This window comes from Aquarana catesbeiana, linkage group LG06 (genome assembly GCF_042186555.1).
Source record: "Aquarana catesbeiana isolate 2022-GZ linkage group LG06, ASM4218655v1, whole genome shotgun sequence".
Lineage (NCBI taxonomy): Eukaryota > Metazoa > Chordata > Amphibia > Anura > Ranidae > Aquarana > Aquarana catesbeiana.
In genome coordinates, this window is record NC_133329.1 from 234,182,444 (window position 1) to 234,205,860 (window position 23,417).

Consider the following 23,417-nt stretch of genomic DNA (forward strand, 5'->3'; position numbering starts at 1 on the left):
CAGAAGCTGTTGACGCGTTTCACACTCAAATCACGTGCTTATTCATAACAGAGTATCAGGAGCCCAGCTATTTAAATATATAACCAAGCGGCTGCAGTCGATTTAAGCTCTTAACCCCCTCCTGCTTATCTTCTTGGCACAATCATTTAAAATCGTTAGTAGGCAGACATACCAAAAATAAATTTGTGATATACAAAAAAAATAAATAAATAAAAAAAGATTTTAATGTGATATAGAATAATTATATTATATATATATTTTATGTGTGTGTCTCCCTATTTATTCTCATTTTTTTGTGGTCTCTTTCCTTTTACATTAAAAGTATATATTTTTTACCACAAATATCTTTTGGTATGTCAGCTTACCAATTAATGATTTTAAATGTATTGTGCCAAGATGGTCGGCAGGAGGGGGTAAAAGCTTAAATCGACACAGGGGTGCAGCCGTTTGGTTTTATACTTAAGTATCTGTTTTGCATCAGCTCTGTGGTGGTGTGCGGCCATTTACCTCTTTTTCTCTTAGTTATCTTCTAAATGGGAACACGCAGCAATGCTTTCAGGTGCATTTTGCTTGAATTTAAAAAGAACTATCATTAGAAATCATTTTTAATCCCCAGGGTGCTCAGAACAAGCTGTAAAATCTCTGTTCACATGTTTACCTTTGCCCAGGCCAGAGGTGGCACCTGTGATAACAACCACGGCATCCTGGACATAAGCACTACTACGTAGCTTCTGTAAGACTTTGAACAGACTATAGATTCCAATACTGCCAATAAGGAAAGGAATGATCACCCATGATGTCAAGTCCATCAGCCTGAATTTAGAGCGATAAAGGCCCTTTCTGTTAAAAAATAAAAAACATGTTATGCTGAAAATACCAAAAACACGTGTACAAAAAGGACACTTTTTAAAAATGTGTATATGTATACTAGGAATGATGCTCTGCTGGACCTGGTAATCTCAAACCATGCAGAGCTTATTACCAATACTCATATAAAAGAACATCTGGGTAGCAGTGACCATAACATGATTTCATTTAGCGTTAGCTGTAAGCAACAAACACATACGGGAAATATAAAAACACTTAACTTTAAGAGAGCAAATTTTCCAAGGATGAGGGCTGCTCTCCAAGACTTAAGCCGTACACACGATCCGAAAATCGGACGACTTCTCGTCCGATTTTTCTCGGTTGCCAGTCCAAATACCTACAGGGGGAGGGAAAGTATTCAGACCCACTTAAATTTTTCACTCTGTTATATTGTAGCCATTTGCTAAAATCATTTAAGTTAATTTTTTTCCTCATTAATGTACACACAGCACCCCATATTGACAGAAAAACACAGAATTGTTGACATTTTTGCAGGTTTATTAAAGAAGAAAAACTGAAATATCACATGGTCCCAAGTATTCAACCCTTTGCTGTGACACTCATATTTAACTCAGGTGCTGTCCATTTCTTCTGATCATCCTTGAGATGGTTCTACACCTTCATTTGAGTCCAGCTGTGTTGGATTATACTAATTTGACTTGATTAGGAAAGCCACACACCTGTCTACATAAGACCTTACAGCTCACAGTGCATGTCAGAGCAAATGAGAATCATGAGGTCAAAGGAACTGCCTGAAGAGCTCAGAGACAGAATTGTGGCAAGGCACAGATCTGGCCCAGATTACGAAAAAAATTCTGCTGCACTTAAGGTTCCTAAGAGCACAGTGACCTCCATAATCCTTAAAATGGAAGATGTTTGGGACGACCAGAACCCTTCCTAGAGTTGTCTGTCCGGCCAAACTGAGATATCGGGGGAGAGGAGCCTTGGTGAGAGAGGTAAAGAAGAACCCAAAGCCCAAAGATCACTGTAGCTGAGCTCCAGAGATGCAGTCGGGAGAGGGAGAAAGTTGTAGAAAGTCAACCATCACTGCATCCCTCCACCAGTCGGGGCTTTATGGCAGAGTGGCCCGACGGAAGTCTCTCCTCAGTGCAAGACACATGAAAGCCCACATGGAATTTGCTAAAAAAAAACACCTGAAGGACTCCAAGATGGTGAGAAATAAGATTCTTTGGTCTAATGAGACCAAGATAGAACTTTTTGGCCTTAATTCTAAGTGGTATGTGTGGAGAAAACCAGGCACTGCTCATTACCTGTCCAATACAGTCTCAACAGTGAAGCATGGTGGTGGCAGCATCGTGCTGTTGGTGTTTTTCAGCTGCAGGGACAGGACAACTGGTTGCAATCGAGTGAAAGATGAATGCGGCCAAGTACAGGGATATCCTGGACGAAAACCTTCTCCAGAGTGCTCAGGACCTCAGACTGGGCCGAAGGTTTACCTTCCAACAAGACAATGATCCAAAGCACACAGCTAAAATAACGAAGGAGTGGCTTCACAACAACTCCGCGACTGTTCTTGAATGGCCCAGCCAGAGCCCTGACTTAAACCCAATTGAGCATCTCTTGAGATACATAAAAATGGCTGTCCACCAATGTTTACCATCCAGCCTGACAGAACTGGAGAGGATCTGCAAGAAGGAATGGCAGAGGATCCCTAAATCCAGGTGTGAAAAACTTGTTGCATCTTTCCTAAAAAGACTAATGGCTGTATTAGAGCAAAGGGTCTGAATACTTAGGACCATGTGATATTTCAGTTTTTCTTTAATAAATCTGCAAAAATGTCAACAATTCTGTGTTTTTCTGTCAATATGGGGTGCTGTGTGTACATTAATGAGGAAAAAAATGAACTTAATTGATTTTAGCAAATGGCTGCAATATAACAAAGAGTGAAAAATTTAAAGGGGGTCTGAATACTTTCCGTCTCCACTGTGTGGAGATTATATATATATATATATATATATATATATATATATATATATATATATATATATATATATATATATATACACACATATACATATACACACACACACACACACACCTCAAGTTGTATGGATGCCAGTACAATATATAATAGAAACAAGCTCTACCTCTGAGGCAATGTAGTCTATAGTCAGCTAGTGTCGGCTCAATGGCTGTATTCCTGCATGCCCATCACATTCATCCAAAAGCAAAAAATGATGAAGCCTGGCTATAAACTTCAAATCCTTTGGTTAAAACTTTGCACCATTTGACAGTGACAAGGCCGGTAACGCTTTTTTGCTAAAAAGCCTTAATCACAGCCATCTTGTAAATGAACAGCAATGCGTTAAGTACTATCGAGAAAAACAGGAAAGAGGAAAAGATTAATTTACTCTTCCTTTGTTCATTCAATCTTCCACCACCTGGGAAGCCTACCTACTTAAACAATCTAAATAAATATCACAAAATATTCAAAGATGTAAAATGCAATCAAATAAAAAAAAAAAAAAAAAAAAAAAAAAAAAGGATCCTAAATGACCAAAAGACCAAAACTGATTTTTCCCATTTTGTACAAACTCTTATAAATGTCAAACTGTACAGTACTAGGATCAAGTCTTATCATTGCACTATTAATCATCAACAGACTAGGGAGAAGCGTGGAAAAGGGGACACCACAGTCCAAAAACCAAATACTAATTAAAGAATTAGTCCAGCCAAAGCTCGTTTGGCTGGGCTTCTCCTATGGATCACAGTAGTGCAATTCGTTTTGCACTCCTGTGACCCATTTTCAGCAGAGAGCGGATTGAAGTAGAGCTGAAACAACTAATCGATTAATCGACAACTAATCGATTAGGAAAATAGTTGTCAACTATTTTCCTAATCAATTAATCGGCCGGCCGAATGTGAATGTGTGAGGAGCAATGCCTCATGGAACATGTAGTCCTGGGCAGGAACTGAGCGGGTCTAAAAGGCAGAAGTTTTTTTTTACCTTGCTATAGGGGCACGCTATACTATAATTTGAAGCTTGCTATTGGGTCACTCTAAAGGCAGGAGAAGCCACAGGCATCAGTGGGGGCCCCCAGAAGAGAAGAATCGAGGCTGCTCTGTGCAAAACCATTACACAGAGCAGGTAAGTATAACATGTTTGTTTTTAAAAAAAATACTTTAAAAACTGTGCAGGAAGATCAGCATCTGAACCCAGAGAAGGTGGAGGCTGATAGACTGGAGGTAATAGAAGGCATTACTATTACATTTAAAGTAAACTTTTACATGGAGGCAAGCCACATTACGTGGGAGCAGGACACATTACATGAGGGCAGGGCACATTACGTGGGAGCAGGGCACATTATATGCGCCCCAGTGTGAAAGGGGTCTAAATAAAAAATGTGATCTGAGTCTGATGATATTTACCAGATTCAACCTCCAATAGTACATACAGTATATCTCTTCTGTCTGTTATTCTCAGAGTGGATACATTGCCCTTTTTTTTTTTAAACTTTACATATTAAATTATACACCACACTTTTTTTAAGGTTATTATCCAATTAATCAAAACAATAAATCGGCCAACTAATCGTTTATGAAAATAATCGTTAGTTGTAGCCTTCGACTGAAGTCCACTCTCTGCTGACATCACAGAAAACAGTCCAGGCACTGCGTCATCCCGACAAGGGGAGTCTGGATCCCCTAGGTGCCTGGACTGACACCTGTCTCAGCCTCCCAGCGAGCCGCTGAGAGCCTAAGCCGGCCGCTCCCCGCCCCTTCACAGCTCAGCGCTCCAGTGAGCGAGGAGAGAGCAGAGCGGAGATCTGCTGTTTGACAGTCAGCAGCGCTCTGCTCGGAGAGCTGTGAGAACCAAGAAAAGGGGTGATCAATTGCTCGGTTCTCAGTGTAGAGGCACCAGGGGACAGCTGCAGCATCAGACTGATGCTGCATCCACCTAGGCAAGTACAATTGCCAACCAGTGCACAACGATATATACGTTGGCACAATGGCACGGCTGCGCATATGGGCGTACCTGTACATCCCCTTTAAGACGTGGCATTGTGGGCACGCACGCCCACCCGCCGCGTACTCTGATCGTGTTACCAAGTGACAGAACGGGGAGATGCCTATGTAAACAAGGGATCTACTGTCATGTCAGCGGTATCCCATTTCCCCCCCACCCCACAGATAGAATAACTCCCTAGGACACACTTAACTACTTAATCGCCCCCTAATGTTTAACCCCTTCCCTGCCAGTGTCATTTATACAGTAATCGGTGCATTTTTAAAGCACTGATTGCTGTATAACTGACAATGATCCCAAAATAGTGTCAAAAGTGTCCGATGTGTCCGCCATAATGTCGCAGTCACAATAAAAATAGCAGATCGCCACCACTACTAATAAAATAATAATAATAATAATAATAATAAAAATGCCATAAATCTATCCCCTTTTGCGCAAACCAATCAATATACGCTTATTGCAATTTTTTTTTTACCAAAAATATGTAGAAGAATATATATTGGCCTAAACTGAGACAGTAATTAGTTTTTTATATATTTTTTGGGGATATTTATTATAGCAAAATGTAAAAAAAAAAAAAAAATTTTTTTTTTTTCAAAATTGATGCTTTTTGTTTATAGCGCAAAAAATAAAAACCGCAGAGGTGATCAAATACCACCAAAAGAAAGCTCTATTTGTGGGAAAAAAAGGACATCAATTTTGTTTGGGTGCAACATCGCACCACCGTGCAATTGTCAGTTAAAGCGAAGCAGTACCGTATCGCAAAAAGTGCTCTGGTCAGGAAGGGGCTAAATGCTTCCAGGGATGAAGTGGTTAACAAGTCTAAGTTTACAATCCTATTGACCCTATCGGGTCAGACTACAGATAGTAATTTTATAGGCAGTTTTCTTTGCCAGGGTCCCTGAGTTATACATCTCCTTGACTCGTCTCTATTTTCTTACAATTCTCACAAGCAATTTTCTTAAGGTTGTAATACAAATCATAAAACATAGTCAAAGGAGGAGGGAGGCAAAACTAAGACTTCATTGAACATATTGATTTAATTGACCATACATACTGTACATAGGCAGATCATATCCAAATACACTATATTACCAAAAAGTATTGGGACGCCTGCTTTTACACACACATGAACTTCAACTCTTCTGGGAAGGCTGTCCATAAGGTTTAGGAGTGCATCTATGGGAATGTTTGACCATTCTTCCAGAAGGGCATATGTGTGGTCAGGCACTGATGTGAACAAGAAGGCCTAGCTCGCAGTCTCCACTCTAATTCATCCCAAAGGTGTTCTATTGGACTGAGGTCAGGCCAGTCAAGTTCCTCCATCCCAAACTCGCTCATCCCCGCGCCATAACCCCCCCACCCACCCACCAAAAGATTCGGACCCGTGCACAAAGCAAGGTCCATAAAAGACACGGATGAGCAAGTTTGGGGTGGAGGAACTTGACTGGCCTGGGATGAATTAGAGCAGAGACTGCAAGCCAGGTCTTCTTGTCCAACATCAGTGCCTGATCTTACAAATGCGCTTCTGTAAGAATGGTCAAACATTGCCATACACACACTCTTAAACCTTGTGGACACACTTCCCAGAAGAGTTAAATATGTTATAGCTGCAAAGGGTGGGCCAACTCAATATTGAACCCTACGGACTTAAGCCTCCTACATAAGATTGGATTTTCCGCAGACAAAACCTCTGACATTTGTCCGAAGGCATGTGCCTGGATTTTGTCTTGCATACAAATGGTATACAATTGTCGGCCCACAAACACGAACGTTGTGACGTACTACGAGTCGAAAAAGAGGAAGTTCAATTGTCAGGGGCCACCCTTTGTGCTCCTTCTGCTAATACCGTGTTAGTAGAAGTTCGGTGAATGTTGATTCACGTTTTTCATTTCGTTTCTCAACGGTCGTTCGTCAACCAGCCATGTTGAGGAAGAGGAGGGGGAGGAAGGAGGCAGGAGGAGGAGAAGGAGGGGGAGGAGAAGGAGGGGGAGGAGAAGGAGGGGGAGGAGAAGGAGGGGGAGGAGAAGGAGGGGGAGGAGAAGGGGGAGGACCAAAAATTGGTTGCTTTATTAAATCGTGACCAATTATGTCATATGCCTTTGCCGCGGGAGCTCCAGGAGAATAATCCAGATGATTTTCGAATTATCTCCGGATGACGGACCCCTGCTTTCACCAACTCCTGGCACTGTTGACCTCCTATATTAAGAAGCAGGGCACATGCATGAGGCTTTTATTTTATTTTTTTGGTTGAATAATGATTTGATTTGGTATATGTTATATATTTTTGGATGCATAGAATGCACTTTTTGGTTAAGTTCTATTGGCAGATGGCATGCCTAATTTGGTTTTCTTTTTTTAATGCACAATAAAAAAAATTGGGGAGAATAATACTTGGCTATGTCTTTTACTTAAAATGACAGTATGGGAATAGGCAGTTACATTTTAAAAAATACAATGTAAAATTAACAAGGGACACCAACATAGTTGTATCTTTGATCTTAAAAAATACAGGATAGTGGTGTTGTGGTAACTTGCAGCAAGGGCCAGCCCCCTCACTGCATTGTCAGTAATGAATGAGGAATTTACTTTAATAGTTATGTTGTGATGCAGTTTGAGTGTAACACTCAGTTTTGTCATTATTATTTTAAATAAACAATTTTTTTTTTTTTAAATGATTTTATCCGATTAATCGAAAAAATAAAAATAATAGTTAGTTGCAGCCCTAATCTGATATCTATGTTCAGACTGGAGGAAGCGGAATATTGACGGATGCACTCAAGCAGAGTGTGGGACGTTCCATCACCTTGGTGGCAAGTAGTGGGATGCTTCCTGCAGTCTGGGACATCCAAACCTAAACCTGGATTCAAGGTCCAGATAGCTGGAGGAGAGGTACAGATACCAGCCGCCATGGAAGAGGAATTCGGAAGAATATGTGGATACAGCACAGGGGACCAGTGTCAGAGCTGACAACTCTGAAATCCTGGCTGAAGAGTCGCCAATGTGCCAGAGTAACAACGTGCTTTACCCATCTCCGCCCACAGCTATGAATGCGGAGGTCTTATGGCGGATACAGCAAGTGCTGACTCACCTTGATGATCCTGTTTCTGTATGGAATGATATTGGATGGAGAAATGAGTCTGTCCAGCAGCTGGATGAGAGTACAGGAGATGGAGCAGTATGCTCATCTCTTCAGCCACAGATCACAGAAAGTATGGATTTAATTGACTTTTCATCGGAGGATGTTATGGATTATGAGTCACCTGCCAAAGTGCTGGCACTGGGCGCAAGTGCTGCCAACCCGTGCCCTGGATTTTCAACAATTCCAGAGACTAGTGATTTAATTGGCTTTTCTGCTGAGGAAGAACAACCAAGTAAGCCTCCAGCAGAAAAGCTGGCATCAGGGCAGAACATCACTGAGCTTTGCCCAGCACCAACAGCAGCTTCAGCCTTCCTGAGAGAAGAGGCAGCTGGCCTTTCTCCCACACCACTGACAAGGACATGGGCTTTCCTGCCAGCAGCATCTGTGGAGTTACAAGAAACTTCTCCATCTGAAGCACTGGCAACCGGACAGAGGGTGCAAGACCTCTGCCCCATAAATGTGGCAATTCCGGAGGCCCAGGGTGAGAAGGAGATGGTCACTTCCCAGCAGCAGATCCGGATCCAGGGGGAGAAGGGAGAGGAGGTTGTTGTCCTCCCCCCCCCAAAAGTCAAGCAGAGTGGAGTAAATTGTCTTCCCTCCCCAGCCAGGATCCATGCACCTGGAAGACAGTGGCAGAGAAATATCATCCCAGCAGCCAGATGAGGGAACGGGAGATGAAGCTGCCGACTCACCTTCCCAACGGCAGCTACACAGTTTGGGAGAGAAGGAGGTCATCCTTCCTCCCCAGCAACAGATCCACAGTCTGGGAGTGGAGGAAGCCGGCCTCCCTCCCCAACGGTTAGCCGGAGCAGATGGTGTGGAGTCCCCAGCAGAAGTGCTGGCAACAGGGCAGAGTGCTACCAACCTCTGCCCAGCACCGTCAACAACTATGGAGTTCCAGGGAGCCGGGGCAGTTGGCCCCTCTCTCCAGCAGCAGACCGAGCCCCGTAATGTTACAAACCACCCAGCTGAAGAGCTGGCAGCTGGACAGAGTAAATTACATCTGCCCCACACCTACTGATGACAACTATTCCTTGTAGCCAAGAATGGAGATCATGCGCACTGACTAGGAGTTCACTCTGCCCAACTAATGCATGTCCAGACCAGGTGGAGGTCTAGGACTATGTTAGTCGACTTTTGGTGGGGGGAGAAATTTGATAGACTCAACCGGGACAGAGGCTTTTGGAGGGGACTGAATGCTAGCCTCTTGCCTACCGACTGTGGGCCCTGGCATTTGAGGAAGCTACAAGCATTTAGGAAGATGTTCTGTTATATAATGCAAAAGGACACGATTAAGGAGACCATGATGGTCTCTGTCAGCTTGGGACTCAGTGGACAGATGTATGTGAAAAGAAAGGTGGAATGAGATCTGGAAAGCCCTGGGTATTCTGTTGTCTACTAGGCTGAGGGGGGAGATCACTGTTTGTATTGCTAATGGTGCTAATTAACTCACCTACTGTCTGCTGGCAAACCATTGTGGGATGTATTTATGCTTGTAATTAGGATCGAAACAACGAATCGATTAATCAACAACTAATAGATTATGGCAATAGCTGTCAACTTTTTTCATAATCGAGTAACTGGCCAGCCTATTAATCGGCCTGCATACAGAATGCATTATTTGTTTACATATCAGGAAATACAGTGCAGAACACATACAGCTCAGTACACTGTCCATACATGTCAGAAGACATAGTGCAGCACACATACAGCTCAGTACACAATCTATGTCAGTTAGTGCCTGAGAACTTGTGAATGTGTGAGGAGCAATACCTCATGGGACATGTAGTCTTGGGCAGGAAGTGAGTGGTTCTAAATCTAGAAGTTTTTTTACCTCGCTATAGAGGCACTCTATTTTTCAGCTTGCTATTGGGGCACTTTGAAGGCAGGAGGAGCTAGAAGCATCGGTAGGGGGACCCTAGAAGAGGAGAATCAGGGCTGCTCTGTGCAAAACTATTACACAGAGCAGGTAAGTATAACATGTTTGTTGTTTAACCGCTGGCCGACAGGCTCATGCCAATATATGTTGGCAGAATGGCACGCCTGCGCAAACTGACGTACCTGTACGTCAGTTTGAAATTTGTTTTAAAATATTTTTGGGGGATATTTATTATAGCAAAAAGAAAAAAAAAAAAAATTTCAAAAAATTGTTGGTCTTTTTTTTTTGTTTACAACTCTTTAGCATCCCTCACTAAACTGTGCACTGTAAACGAATTGGATATTTTTTTTTTTTTTTCTCAGCACCTACTGTATATCTGCTGTATTCATTTTTCACTTCCTCCTCCCTGGCCGTGGCCCATCGCATCATTTCTTGTTTGCAATGCCTTCTGGGAACGGGGAGCAACTTCCTGACACTGCTGTTGCTATGGAAACCAGACCTGAAACCTATTACACTGCTTGTGTTGCACTGAGCATGTGCGAGATCTGCAAGGATGAGACCCAGGAAGAAATACAGTCTGGCTTCAGATGCCCACACTTAAGATGGCCACAGCCTGCTGTAAGTTTATAAAATAAACTACTGCTATAAACAAAATTTTTACTTAAAAAGTATAATTTCGGCCAGAACACCACTTTAAAGCGACGCAGTGCCAAAATGTAAAGAGTGCTCTGGTCAGGAAGAGGGTAAAATCTTCCACAATACACCGCTCCAAAGATGCGGCTCGCAGGAGATTTTTTCTTCTCCTGCCAGCGCACCGCTTCAGTGTGAAAGCCCTCGGGCTTTCACACTGAACAAACAGCGGAGGCTGTTTAGGGGCGGTTTGCAGGCGCTATTTTTAGTGCAATAACGCCTGCAAACCGCCCCAGTGTGAAAGGGGCCTTACAACTTCAATACCAGGCACTTATGCACCTTCCCGCCCAGACCAATTTTCAGCTTTCAGCGCTCTCACACTTTGAATGACAATTACTCAGTCACGCTACGCTGTATCTAAACAAAATGTTTATCATTTTCTTTTCACAAATAGAGCTTTCTTTTGGTGGTATTTAATCACCACTGGGTTTTTTATTTTTTGCGATAAGCGAAAAAAACTGCGAAAATTAAAAAAAAAAAAAAAAAAAATTTTTTTAGTTTCTATTGTAAAATTTTGCAAATAAGTCTTTTTCTTCATAAATTTGTGCCAAAATTTATACTGCTACATATCTTTGGTAAAAATAACCCAAATTAGTGTATATTATTTGGTCTTTGTGAAAGTTATAGAGTCTACAAACTATGGTGCCAATCACTGAAAATTGATAACATCTGATCACACCTGATGTACTGAAGGCGTATCTCATTTCTTGAGACACCAAGGCTCGATTCACACAGGGGCAACACGACTTCAGCGCGACTTTGCACGGCGACTTCAACGCGACTTCAGCAAATTACAACGCGACTTCAAGTCGCCTCCAGGACAGGCGACTTCGGCTGTGGCCAATCACAGGACAATCAGCTCTCTGGGAGGGAGGGGTTTGCCTGGGCAAATGAAATTTTTTGCCTGCAAAGTCGCTTGACTTTAGAGAGAGATCCGACTTGGAGGCGACTTCCATTGATTTCTATGGTACAGGTCGCCTACCAAGTCGGATCCAAGTAGTACAGGGAGTACGCTCTGAAGTCGGAGCGACTTCAGTAGTGTCTATTAAGACGCTCCCATTCACTGTCATGTGAATCTCTTTCTGGGGCGACTTGGGGCGACTTGAGGGGCGACAAGTCGGATCCCAAGTCGTCCCAGTGTGAACCGAGCCTAACAAGCCAGGAAAGTACAAATACCGCCCAAATGACCCCTTTTTGGAAAGTAGACAGTCTAGGGTATTTACCAAGAGGCATGGTGAGTTTTTTGAAGTTGTAATTTTTTCCCACAATTCTTGGGAAATTAAAGATTTTTATTTATTGATTTTTTATTTATTTTACACAAACTGGTCATATTAACAGGTTATTTCTCTCACACAGCATATGCATAATTGTAACTACACCCCAAAATACATTCCTCTACTCCTGAGTATGGCGATATCACATGTGTAAATTATAAGATGAAACAATCAGCGCCACAAGTAAGTAATATTGTGATGTTTAAATAAGATAACCTAATGATAAACGTGCACAGCTGCTAAACATTCCAAGTGGTACACTACACTAATTTCAAAATGGATAGTAAATAATAAATGTAGCGCTATGTGTAAAATTATAAATATAAAGTGCAAATCTCTAAAATAAATAAATCCTACATATAAATGAATAGTCCATAAAATGAAAAAATGAAGAAATAAAACATGAAAAACTCTTCTTGTGATCAGTGTATCCACACAATTCCACCACAGTGATTGTTCGTCCTCAAAAGGAGTGCACACCACCACCAGTAAAAATGCGCGCTCACCTCCCAGATGAGTCAAAACTCATATGCGGATCTCCCCACGAGCTCTTTGCTCTCATTTCCTCTTCCCAATCAATGGTGGGTAATCCAGATGGCTCTTTTCTTAATTGTAACTCAGCTCATTAATATCCAAAGAAGCAGATTATTGCCTTATGAGGAGTTTATGAGTAATCTCCATTAGCAACTGAGAATATTTGTATATAGATGTATATATATTTTTGGATAAGAAATAATAGTCGTGTGTATGTGACAGGGTTTCAGTAAAGGGTTAATTTAGCTAGATGTAAATATGCGACAGGATTTGCCTGAAAAGAGCTAATGCATTTAACAGCTACTTGTAGTATGCGAGAAGGATGTGCTGTGGAGACAATCAGCTGATTACCTATATTTTATGTTCAAAGGGCCAAGGACAGATACCATCTGAAGTGTAGTTGTTACAGGGCCAAATTCATTAGCTCAATAAAGGCCTTTGTATTCCTCCATGCTAATCAACCATTTGTCCATTTCAAAGGGGTGTTTGAGAGGATGAGAATATTTCTTTCATCTGTTCAGGAAAGGAGGTTTTGCCCTGGCTAATGCCATGCATAAGTTAAGTACCCCTTTCAAGAGAAGGTGATGACCTTCACCTTAATTCCTCTTCAAACAACTTATCACTAGCTCGTTACCCCAACAGGAGGAAGTTGCCCTAATTAGGAGATACGCCTGGTGGGAGTAGAGGGCTAACAGAATACCCCAATCAGATTGGCCCTAATCAATTCAATGAGAGATGGGCCTATAAGAAGGAATCCCAAAAGAGAGTGGAGAGAGATGAAAACTGACCTGGGCCCAGGAACATTAATATAGGTAATTATCAGAGCATCTCCCAGCACTTAAAGGTATACCTGCTTGTCATGTTTGTTTCTTTACCATTTGTATTGTGATGATTATACTTTGTCTTCTTGTACTATAACCTAATATTTTCTCCCTTAAGACTATAGATATTGTCTGTGTATTAGGTAGACTTTTAACGCTACTTTAATAAATGTTATTATATTAGAGCTTTCACTTCTGGTCATACGAACTCTTATTTAACCAACCTCATATCTTATGGTTAATAATTCATAAATATACTTTTAGAACGTTAAGAAGATCTCCCAGCTTGGCTCAAGATTCCATGAGTTCAGGACATGTAAATAATAAGTATAGAGACCATAGTGTTCTCCGTATACAAATTTATTCAAAGCCCCCAAATAGACAAGTTGCACTTACAAAATAAAAACTTTAAAATCACATAAAAACCTCCAGAGTAGCACCACCGTGTCCACATACAGAGTGCTTGGCTGGACGTGACTATCAGCTCCTCCCTTCTAGACGCGTATCGGTCAATCACAGGCCTTCCTCAGTAGCTACTGGAGGAAGAAACATGGTCCATAATGTTGTGGGTCATTACAGGCAGCAATATGGTCAGCACAGCCAAAGTATTGGTCCAGGCAGCAGGAAGGACCATCAAGCTTAGGGCCAGGGGGACAGGGGTAGAGGCTTCTCCCACCCAAATTGCTTTGAAGCCTCCGGGCAACCAGACCCTGTTCTGGGAGCACAGAAAACGAAAAACTGTTTTTCTCTACTCAGAACGCTATTCTGAAGCCCCTCACATATGTGAGACCCCTGTGTACTAAAGTAGATGGCCAAAAGATCAGTCCAAGTAGCAGGCAAAAACATGGTTGATTAACAGGCCAAGGTCGGTGCACGCTGAAGTCAGAAACATGGTTTAAATCTGCAGGCAGAGGCATCATCGGTAAACAGGCTGAGGTTGGTGCAAGTGGAAGTCAGAAACATGGTTTAAATCGGCAAGCAAAGACATCATCGGTAAACAAGCCAGGGTCAGTTAATTAACATGGTAGCAGGCAAATGGGGAAATGGCAGTCTGGTAATAATAAAGGGAACTAATACTGGATGGATGGATGATAATTTTTGAAGCAATCTCCGATGCACAGGCCAGGTTGGGAGGGACATTGGGGACAATAATAGCTGGAATCTCTTCTTACTCCTCCTCTGTTGCATAAACGGCATTTCTTTTGGCGTCTTCTTCCAGATTCTGTGGGGGGAATGCTATAGGGAAAGTGTTGCTCGTGAAGTAGACTTACATTATCAGAGCGAATGCTTCCTGGGGCGGGACCTTGTTGGTACATGAGGGCAGTGACGATATCTTCAATATACTTGAAGTAGGTGATTTGTTGGTTTTGAGTTGCTTTTTGGTAGCAGACAAACGAATTAAAAAGGGCCATGTGAAATGCAACTTTCTTGTACCAATAACGGGACTTTCTGGTTGATAAATAGGGCTGTAGCATCTAATCGTTTAAATCCATGCCGCCCCCCCCCCCCCCCCATATACATATTGTAGTTGTGGATACATTTGGGCTTTACAATGGGGCCGCGTCTTCTTTGGATCTCCACCACGGTGTCATTGTGGATGGTAGAGAGGATGTGGACATGCTTCTTGTCCCTCCACTTCATGGCCAACACCTCCTCGTTCCTCATGAATGCCGATTCTCCGTTTTGCAATTTTTTTGTCAACAGATTTTGTAGGAATCCCTTACGGTTTTGTTTGAAAGTACTGCAGGCCGGGGTTTTTTTTTTTTTTTTTGGGAAAATAATCTTTATTGAAATTAGGCATAATTTATACAGCACATTTGAGGTCTATGCATAGACACATAAAATATAGTCACATGTGGTACGTTTACATACATCAGCGCCTTGCGAGGCTGGCATTGCATATCTAAGGCATACCTATTGTTAATAAATCTGTGAGGTTCTAACAGACTGAATTGGAATATTTATTATATAGTTGTGTGTTTTGGTTGTTGGTTATTGATAATCTTGTTTTCACGCATTACTATACACATGTCTCCACGTCTCCCAACCATTCGTCCCAAATCCTTGAGTATTTGTGGCTGTTTCCCCTGTGTTTGTAGATCAACTGCTTGTATGGGAGGGAATTGTTAACTTCCCTCTTCCAGCTTGTTATAGTGGGGGTTACGTTCTGCATCCAAGTCTTGGCAATCACTTTTCTGGCCGAAAACAGGACTTCAGATATAAATATGGCTTGGTATTTATTAATGTCCACGTCTGGAAGAAGACCGAGTATACAAAGTTTTGGATCCAACACCACAGGGGAACCCATTTGGTCGTGTAAGAACTTAATCACTTGACTCCAGTATGTTTGAAGGGTAGTACATTCCCAGATTAAGTGAAAGAAGCTACCCATCTCTGCCTGGCAGTGAGGACACAATATAGATCGTGTAGGTTGAAACTTCCTTATTATGTTAGGTGTCAGGTATGCTTGGTGAATAATGTATATCTGTGATAACCTATCAGACAGTTTTGGAGATGTTACTTTTACATTTTCTAGAATTTCTTCCCAGTCTGAGTCACTAACGGCTCCTATATCTCTTTCCCATCTTGCTTTGGCTTTTTGTATCACTTCTCTAATTCTGGGTAATCGTATGGAGTAGTAAAGATTAGATATCAATTTTTGCGACTCGGCTCCCATTATTATATCCAGTATTTGGGGATATTCCAGGATGCAACTTTCGTTTCTGAATTGAGAACGCAAGGCATGTCGGAGTTGTAGGTATTTAAACAATAATTGTTGCGGAATAGAGTATTCTTCCTTAAGAGTTTGAAACGCTTTGGGCCTAGCACTTGCCATTACCTGGTGCAGGTATATAATTCCATATCTGGCCCATATAGTAGGGTCTGGTATTTTTTTAAGTTCCGCGAGCTGGTTGTTAGCCCATAAAGGAGTGTGAGTGTGAATGTACCCTATTTTAAGTTTTTTCTGGGCTAATCCCCATATTCGTTGATGGTGACTGAGTAACCCGTCGTTAGATTGTGGACCCATCCTATGAACCTGACCCCCTCGTAATATAATTTGAAGTGGGGTAGATAAGGGATTGTCAGGGCTACTAGATACTAGTGTACTATATCGTTGTCTTTCATTATTATGGTAGTGATGCATGTGTGACAGTTGCGCCGCTATGTAATATTCCTGCAGATCTGGCAGAGATGTTCCCCCCCTATCTGTAGGGTTTTTAAGGACATGCCAAGCTACCTTATGTCTTTGATGTCCCCACACAAAGGTGTTTAAAATAGATTCCATTTTTTTGAAAATCCCTACGGGGATATATAGTGGGGCATGCCATACCATGTATAGGATCTTAGGTAAGATAATCATTTTTATGATATTTATCCTCCCCATTACTCCCAGTGGTAGCTTGGACCAGGCTTGCGTTTTGGTTTTTATCATGGCAAACAATGGTTCTATGTTGTTGGTTGTATATTCGCGTAAGTCTCTTGTAACCAGTACCCCTAAATATTTAATAGTGTTTACTCTGACTAATGGTAGTTCTGGATGTATATTGGTTGGGGGAAACTGGTCTATGGGGAGTATCTGTGATTTTTCCCAATTTATCCGTAGGCCTGAGAATTTCCCCATTTTATCTATTGTGTCTAAAGCTGCTTGTAGTGATGGGCCCTGATCGGCTAGGTAGAGTATCGTATCATCTGCATATAATCCGATCTTCTCTATATAGTCGCCTATTCTAAGACCAACTATGTCCATATCAGCTCTTATAGCTATGGCCAATGGCTCCGCTGCCAGGGCATATAGCAGTGGAGAGAGGGGACATCCCTGGCGTGTGCCTCTTTCTAGAGGGAATTGCTCCGACATACAACCATTGACGAAAACCCGTGCTTTTGGTGACTGATAGAGTATTTGTACCCACTGTATGAAATTGGGACCAAATCCATATTCTTGTAGACATTCCCATAGGAAAGGCCATTCCACTGAGTCAAAAGCCTTTGCTGTGTCCAGGGCCACCACTACTCTGGTTCCCCGATTGTCGTGCTGTGCTTGAATATTTAGAAAAAGTCTTCTTATATTCATGGCCGTATTTTTCCCGGGCATAAAGCCGGTCTGGTCTGGGTGAATTAAAGAAAGAATAACTTTGTTTAGGCGGGATGCTAGGATTTTGGCCAGTATCTTAATATCAACTTGAAGTAGTGAGATTGGGCGGTAGGACTCGGGGTATCTAGGGTCTTTTCCTGGTTTAGGTAAAACTATTATCTGTGCTTCTTGCATTGATGGAGGGAGTGTTTTATGTTTAAATATTTGTTGATATAGTTTTTGCAATTTCGGGACTAGTATATCAGGGAATGCAGTGTAGAATTCTAGCGGCAGGCCGTCTAGTCCGGGGGCTTTAGATTTAGCTAGTTGGGACAGTGCTTCAGAGATATCTTCTTGGCTAATGGGGGCGTCTAGTAGCTTAACCTGTTCTAATGTGAGTCTAGGGAATTGAATTCTGTGTAGGTGATTTTTAATTTCTTGTGTGGAGTATATTGTCTGAGTTTTATATAAATTCCTATAGAAGTTTAGGAAAATGTCTGCAACTTGGTGTGGGTCGGTCACCTCGTCTCCCTGTGGGGCAGCCAGGGTCACCACCACCGGGGGTTTTTCATTTAAATGAGTCAAATATGCCAGTAATTTACCTGCTCGCTCTCCGTGTTCAAAAATTTTTTGTTTTTTGAAAAAAACCTGTTGTTTGGCTTTCTCTATGTGCATTTGGGTTATTGCTCTGGATTGCATTTGTACTTTATGGAGATTGTCTGTACTGGGTTCTTGTGCGTATACCTGTTCCAATTCCTGTAGTTTGTCGGTGGTCATCTGTAATAGCAGTTTAGAGGAATTTTTAAATCTGTTTATTCTTAATGATAGAAGTCTACTGGCTTGATTTTTAAAGGTGTCCCATGCTGCAGTATCTGAATCTGTGGTTTTTAAGTTGTTTAGGATATATTGTAGTTCTTGCCCTATGCTCTCGAGATCTGGCAGAACCGATAACCAGAATGGATTCAGCCTCCACCCAGAAATGGGCATCGCTTTTAATAGAGATGCTGTTATCCAACAAGGTGAGTGGTCCGATAGAGCTCGTGGAGCCATACCTGACCCTGTAATTTTGGGCAGCAATGCGTTTGAGGCCATTATAAAATCGATCCTGGACATCGTATCGCAGCTTACCGAGTGACATGTGTATGCTTTTTTAGTCGGGTTTTGCCATCTCCATACGTCTGTTAGTGCAAATTCTGTGAATAGTCTGCAGAGTCTGGTTTGGTGAGGCACAGTCCTGGACGCATCTCCCAGGTCTGGTCTGTCCAAATTTGGATTCATGGTTTGGTTAAGGTCACCCATCCAAATAGCTGGAACTGATGGGTTCTGCGCCATGAATGCCAATCCCTTCAATATTACCTCAATCGAAAAAGGGGGGGGGATATAACATGCCAGTATTAATAGGGAGTTGCCTCCTATGGTGGCGTGCAGGAAGATATATCTTCCTACTCTATCTGATTCTAATGCGATTAGTTCAAAGGGCACTTTTTTGGCTACTAATATCGATACCCCCCTTGATTGATTGGTATGCGTACTGTGGTATAACCATCCTATCCATGGTTTTTTTAAGGCTACCTGCATCTGGCCTGTGATATGTGTTTCTGTTAACGCTATGATATCTGCTTTTTGTGATTTTAGAAATGTTAGTGCAGCAGTTCGCTTTACCTTATTCCGCATTCCGCGTACGTTCCATGTTAAAAACTTTACATTGGCCATGTTAGTCTCTGGATGTAATTAGTGTATCTGCCATCTTGTATGAACACCCAGTGGTGATACCCCCTCAGTCTGCCCTTTCCACAGTGCCAGTCTGTTAATGCATATTTTATTTTTGACTGTATATTGCCTATCTAGCCACATTAATGTCACAACAGTACTTATATTCCCAAGATAAAACATAAAACTTAACCTTTTAACTGTTCCCATCCCTCCCAGCTGCACATCTCCCCAACCTGATGTGAGCATATATACCCAAACTGTCAGCATATAACATATCATCCAGTGGTTACAGTCCACTGGAGGCACATTTCTTAAAAGCAATAGATGAGTTTTTCTTTTATGCTGATCCAACTTTGCTAAGGGGGCGACTATTCCCCTGTCGAACACGGAGCAGTGATAATCAGGACTACCACACATTGCAGTTACTGAGTTCCTCTTGCCCTTCCCCCCCCCCCTTCTTTGCATCAGGTTAATTTATGTCCCTTATTCCAGGATAATGTAGTACAGTTCATCCCTGTTCTTTAGAGGTCTTGCAAAGCCGATCACTGTAGACTGTCCCCGGTCTTCTCAAACTGTAAATGCGCTATCGGTAACCTGCGCAACTTTACTTTGTGATCCCCCAAGTTCCATATCAACGTTATACATGAGCTAGCGTTCTTATTCCCATCCACCCCACTTGCACACAAGCTGTGTATGCCCCCATTCTTCATATCCCTTAACTGGATTCTGGTTCCCCACCGAGAAGACCCCGCGACATTAGTATTGAAGAATTTTGTTCAAAGTCAGAAAGTACTCACTATTGTTATGTGAACATAGACAGATTAAGCAGGTCTATCTCTGCGATCCAGCCATGCTGTCGCTGCCGCCGGGTCGTCAAAGAACTGTACTCTTCCGTCCTCTTCCACCCGCAGCCTAGCGGGAAATAGCATGGCATACTTAAGGTGGAGGGTCCTCAGTCGGCGCTTCACTTCTTGATATTGTGCTCTTCTCCTTTGCACTTCACTGGAAAAATCCGGGAACACTGCAATCTGGCTGTTCCCGATCTGTATATTTCCTCTCTCCCGGGTGAGTTTAAGGATTTTGTCTCTGTCCCGAAAATTTAGAAATTTGGCGATGAATGTGCGGGAGGGCGCTCCGGGTGGTGGTGGCCGCGCAGGGATGCGGTGCGCTCTCTCCACCGCAAACATTACTGAAAAGGCTTCCCGGCCGTATGTTTTGAGCAGGAGCGTTTCTAGGTAGGTTGCTGGGTCTGCGCCTTCCTCTTTCTCTGGCAGTCCTATGAAGCGGAGGTTACAACGTCTGAGGCGGTTCTCCATGTCATCTTGATGGGCATGGAGTTGCTGTATCTGTCTCTGCATCTCCTCTGTAGTATGTCTCATGGGGTGCAGGGCATCCTCCGCGTTGCCGATTCTGGTTTCAGCCTCTGTGACCCTGTCTTTCAGTTTTGAGAAGTCCTGTCTTATCAGGGATATGTCAATTTTCACTTCGTCTATCTTTGCAGTCAGGGTACCTTGCAGGGCGGCTATAGCGTCCAGAACTTTGGCGGTGTCTGACGCCTGAGAAGCGGGGCTCGTGCACGCATTGGCTCCATTTTCCTGTTGCATGTCTTTTTCTTGGCGGCGATATTGAGCGAGCTTGTCTGCCGTCCCAGTGTTCCGTCTCGGTGGGGACATAGTCTGCCACGATCCCGGGATAGAAGGGGAAGCCCGTGGGATGGAGCACTCCGGTGTGGCGTTCCGCAGGATCACTTGTAGGATTTTGTGTGCAGTGAGCTTTTTCTTTCCAGGTCTCACTTTATCTCATGCCAGGTCTCACCTCAGGTGCTGCACTTTTGGTGAATATCCTGGAGTCCAGGCTCGTGTGGATCAGACTTTTGGGGGAGCCAGACAGGCCAGGAGGACTAATAGGGCCGTTTCTGGGTGTAGCAATATGGCCGCCACTCTGAGGACTAGGCCGGAGCCACGGGCCGTCCCACAGGCTGATACAGGGTGCAGAGGCTTAGTGCTGGGGGCCACAGGCAGTCCGGGGTCCGATGCAGGCCAGGATCAGTCTCGGGGGAGTCCGGTTTGTCCGTGGGGTAGATCGGAGCCGCCGCCGGGTGGAGCAAAATGGCCGCCGCTCCAGGCGCTAGGCCGAAGCCGGGGACTATCCTAGATGCAGGCCCCAGAGCGGAACGATCCGGTTCCCGCGGCCTCGGGCAGCGGTCCAGGCGATCCAGCAGCACTAAATGTCTTGCAGACAGCGGGGTAACACTGTTGGGGTATTTTATCTTGGCAGGATTGTTAGGATAAGGGCAGGATGGCCGTTGTAGGAGTTTGGGCAGAGGAGCTCTCTCTACAAGCGTCCTACTCCATAGCTCGTCAGGCCACGCCCCCGGGGTTTTTTTTTACTGTAAAGATGACGAAAAAGGGGCAGGCTGGTATAATAGTTGTTGACATAAATGGTATCCTTTTTCAAACAGGGGGTATGCCAGCTCCCAGACAATTTTCCCACCGGTTCCAATATATGTGGGGCAGTCACGGGGCTGGAGCTGGGAGTCTTTGCCTTCGTAGATCCGGAATGTGAAGACGTATCCAGTGGCTCGATCACATCATTTATTTAATTTCAGCCCATACCTGGCTCTCTTGTTTGGTATATACTGCTTGAAGTGCAGTCGGCCAGTGAAATGTATGAGGGACTGGTCCACACAAATTTTTTGGTCTGGGATGAAAATTTCTCTAAATCGCTGGGAAAAGGAATTGATTAGGGGGCGTATCTTGTACAATTTGTTGTGACTGGGATGATGTCGGGGAGGGCACTGTGAATTGTCATTGAAGTGGAGAAAACGCATAATCATGTCGTATCTTGTCCTGGACATGACAGCAGAATATATGGGCATGTGTTGGATGGGGTTGGTGGACCAATATGCATGGACTTCGTTCTTTTTGTAAGCCCCATATTGAAAGTAAGGCCCCAAAACAATTTAAATTCATCCAGTGTGAAACATAGCCACTTGAACATGCGGGCGTAGGAAGAATTGGGGTTGGCAGCAATAAATTGGGATGCATGAAATTAGTTTGATCCACCATATTCTGCAGAAAATCTTGTGGGAAAAATAAAGAAAAATAATCGAATTGAGAAAAATTTGTAGTGTCGGGCTGCACACCTGGCTGTGCGGTGAAAGGGGGATGATAGCGGATCCTGAGTTGGCAGGCAACCATAAGGGGTTTGCCAGGGCATCGGGAAGGTAGGACTGGATTCTTCGTGTTGGGCGTGTATTTCCAGTACTTGTACTAGGCTCCTCTTCCTGGGGTCTGGCGCTGCTGGTGGTGGGCAGATCTCCTGATCTCTGTCCTGATCTCATTCTTTTGGGAGGGGCGGTTTCCTCCGCGGACTCGGACTCTGATCCACTATCCTCCACTGGCTCGTATTCTGAACCAGAATCAGATGATGTGAGCTCCCCGCTGCTCTCATCATCCGACATGGCAAGAATATCATGCCTCCTCAGGTGTGTAAACCTTTTGGGACATTATGGCAGTGCTTATTGGCGGGCCTGTGTAATGGTACCGATAGAGGTATTAGTGGTGGGCCTGTGTGGTGGTACGGGTGGTGGTACCAATGGCGGTACGGGTGGTGGTACAGATGGTGATGGCGGTACGGGTGGTGGTGGTACCGATGGCGGCACTAGTGGTGATACTGGTAGCGGCCTGTGTGGCAGTATAGATGGTGGGCCTGATGGCGGTACTAATGGCGGCACTGGTGGTGGTACCAATGGCAGTACTGGTAGCCTGTGTGGCGGTACCGATGGCGGTGGGCCTGTGACAGATGGGCTAATTGACAGATAGGCTGTGTGACAGGTCCTCTTTATTGAGGGGGGGGGGGGGGGCGTGTTGTGCACAGTACAATACAATACGTCAGACAAGACACTGATTCCACTCACTGATCCCTGCTCTCTCCTCACACGATCGGTGTGTGAGGAGAGAGCAGGGATCAGATGGTAACTGCTCCTCAATGTTTACATTTGTGACCAGCTGTGGACACAGCCGGTCACGTGGTAAACAGCTAATTTAATTGGCTGTTTACCCTGATCGGGGAAGCGCTGTGTCCAAGGGACACTCGCCTTCCTCGATCCCTCCTCTGCATGCCTCCGTGCGCACCGCCGAGTTTGTTATGACAGGTGGTCGGCTGTGACTTTGACACAGCCGATCACGTGGTAAACAGCCAAATTCATTGGCTGTTTACCGTGAATGGGGACGGCATGTGTCCGAGGGACACATGCCGTCCCCAATCGCCGCGCTGCGCGTCCCCGCGAGCTGGCATGTTATCCTGCTGGACGTCACATGACGCCCAGTCAGTATAACGGAACCACTTCCCGAACGTTAATATGCTATTGACCGGGCGGGAAGTGGTTTGTATAAAAAGGTTTAGATCTCACTTCCACCCTTCAAATCTGACTCC

The 23,417-nt window shown here is 43.8% G+C and overlaps 1 protein-coding gene across 3 annotated transcripts in view; it reads right to left on the reverse strand.

Moving 5' to 3' along the window:
* DHRS7B (dehydrogenase/reductase 7B) overlaps nucleotides 1-23,417 on the reverse strand; it is a 197,754-nt gene that overhangs the window by 146,018 nt on the left and 28,319 nt on the right. For all 3 annotated transcript variants that reach the window (XM_073633061.1, XM_073633059.1, XM_073633060.1), the window contains exon 2: nucleotides 659-840. In XM_073633061.1, coding sequence (XP_073489162.1) covers nucleotides 659-840 — 182 coding nt within the window. The remainder of the gene's footprint in view (nucleotides 1-658; nucleotides 841-23,417) is intronic.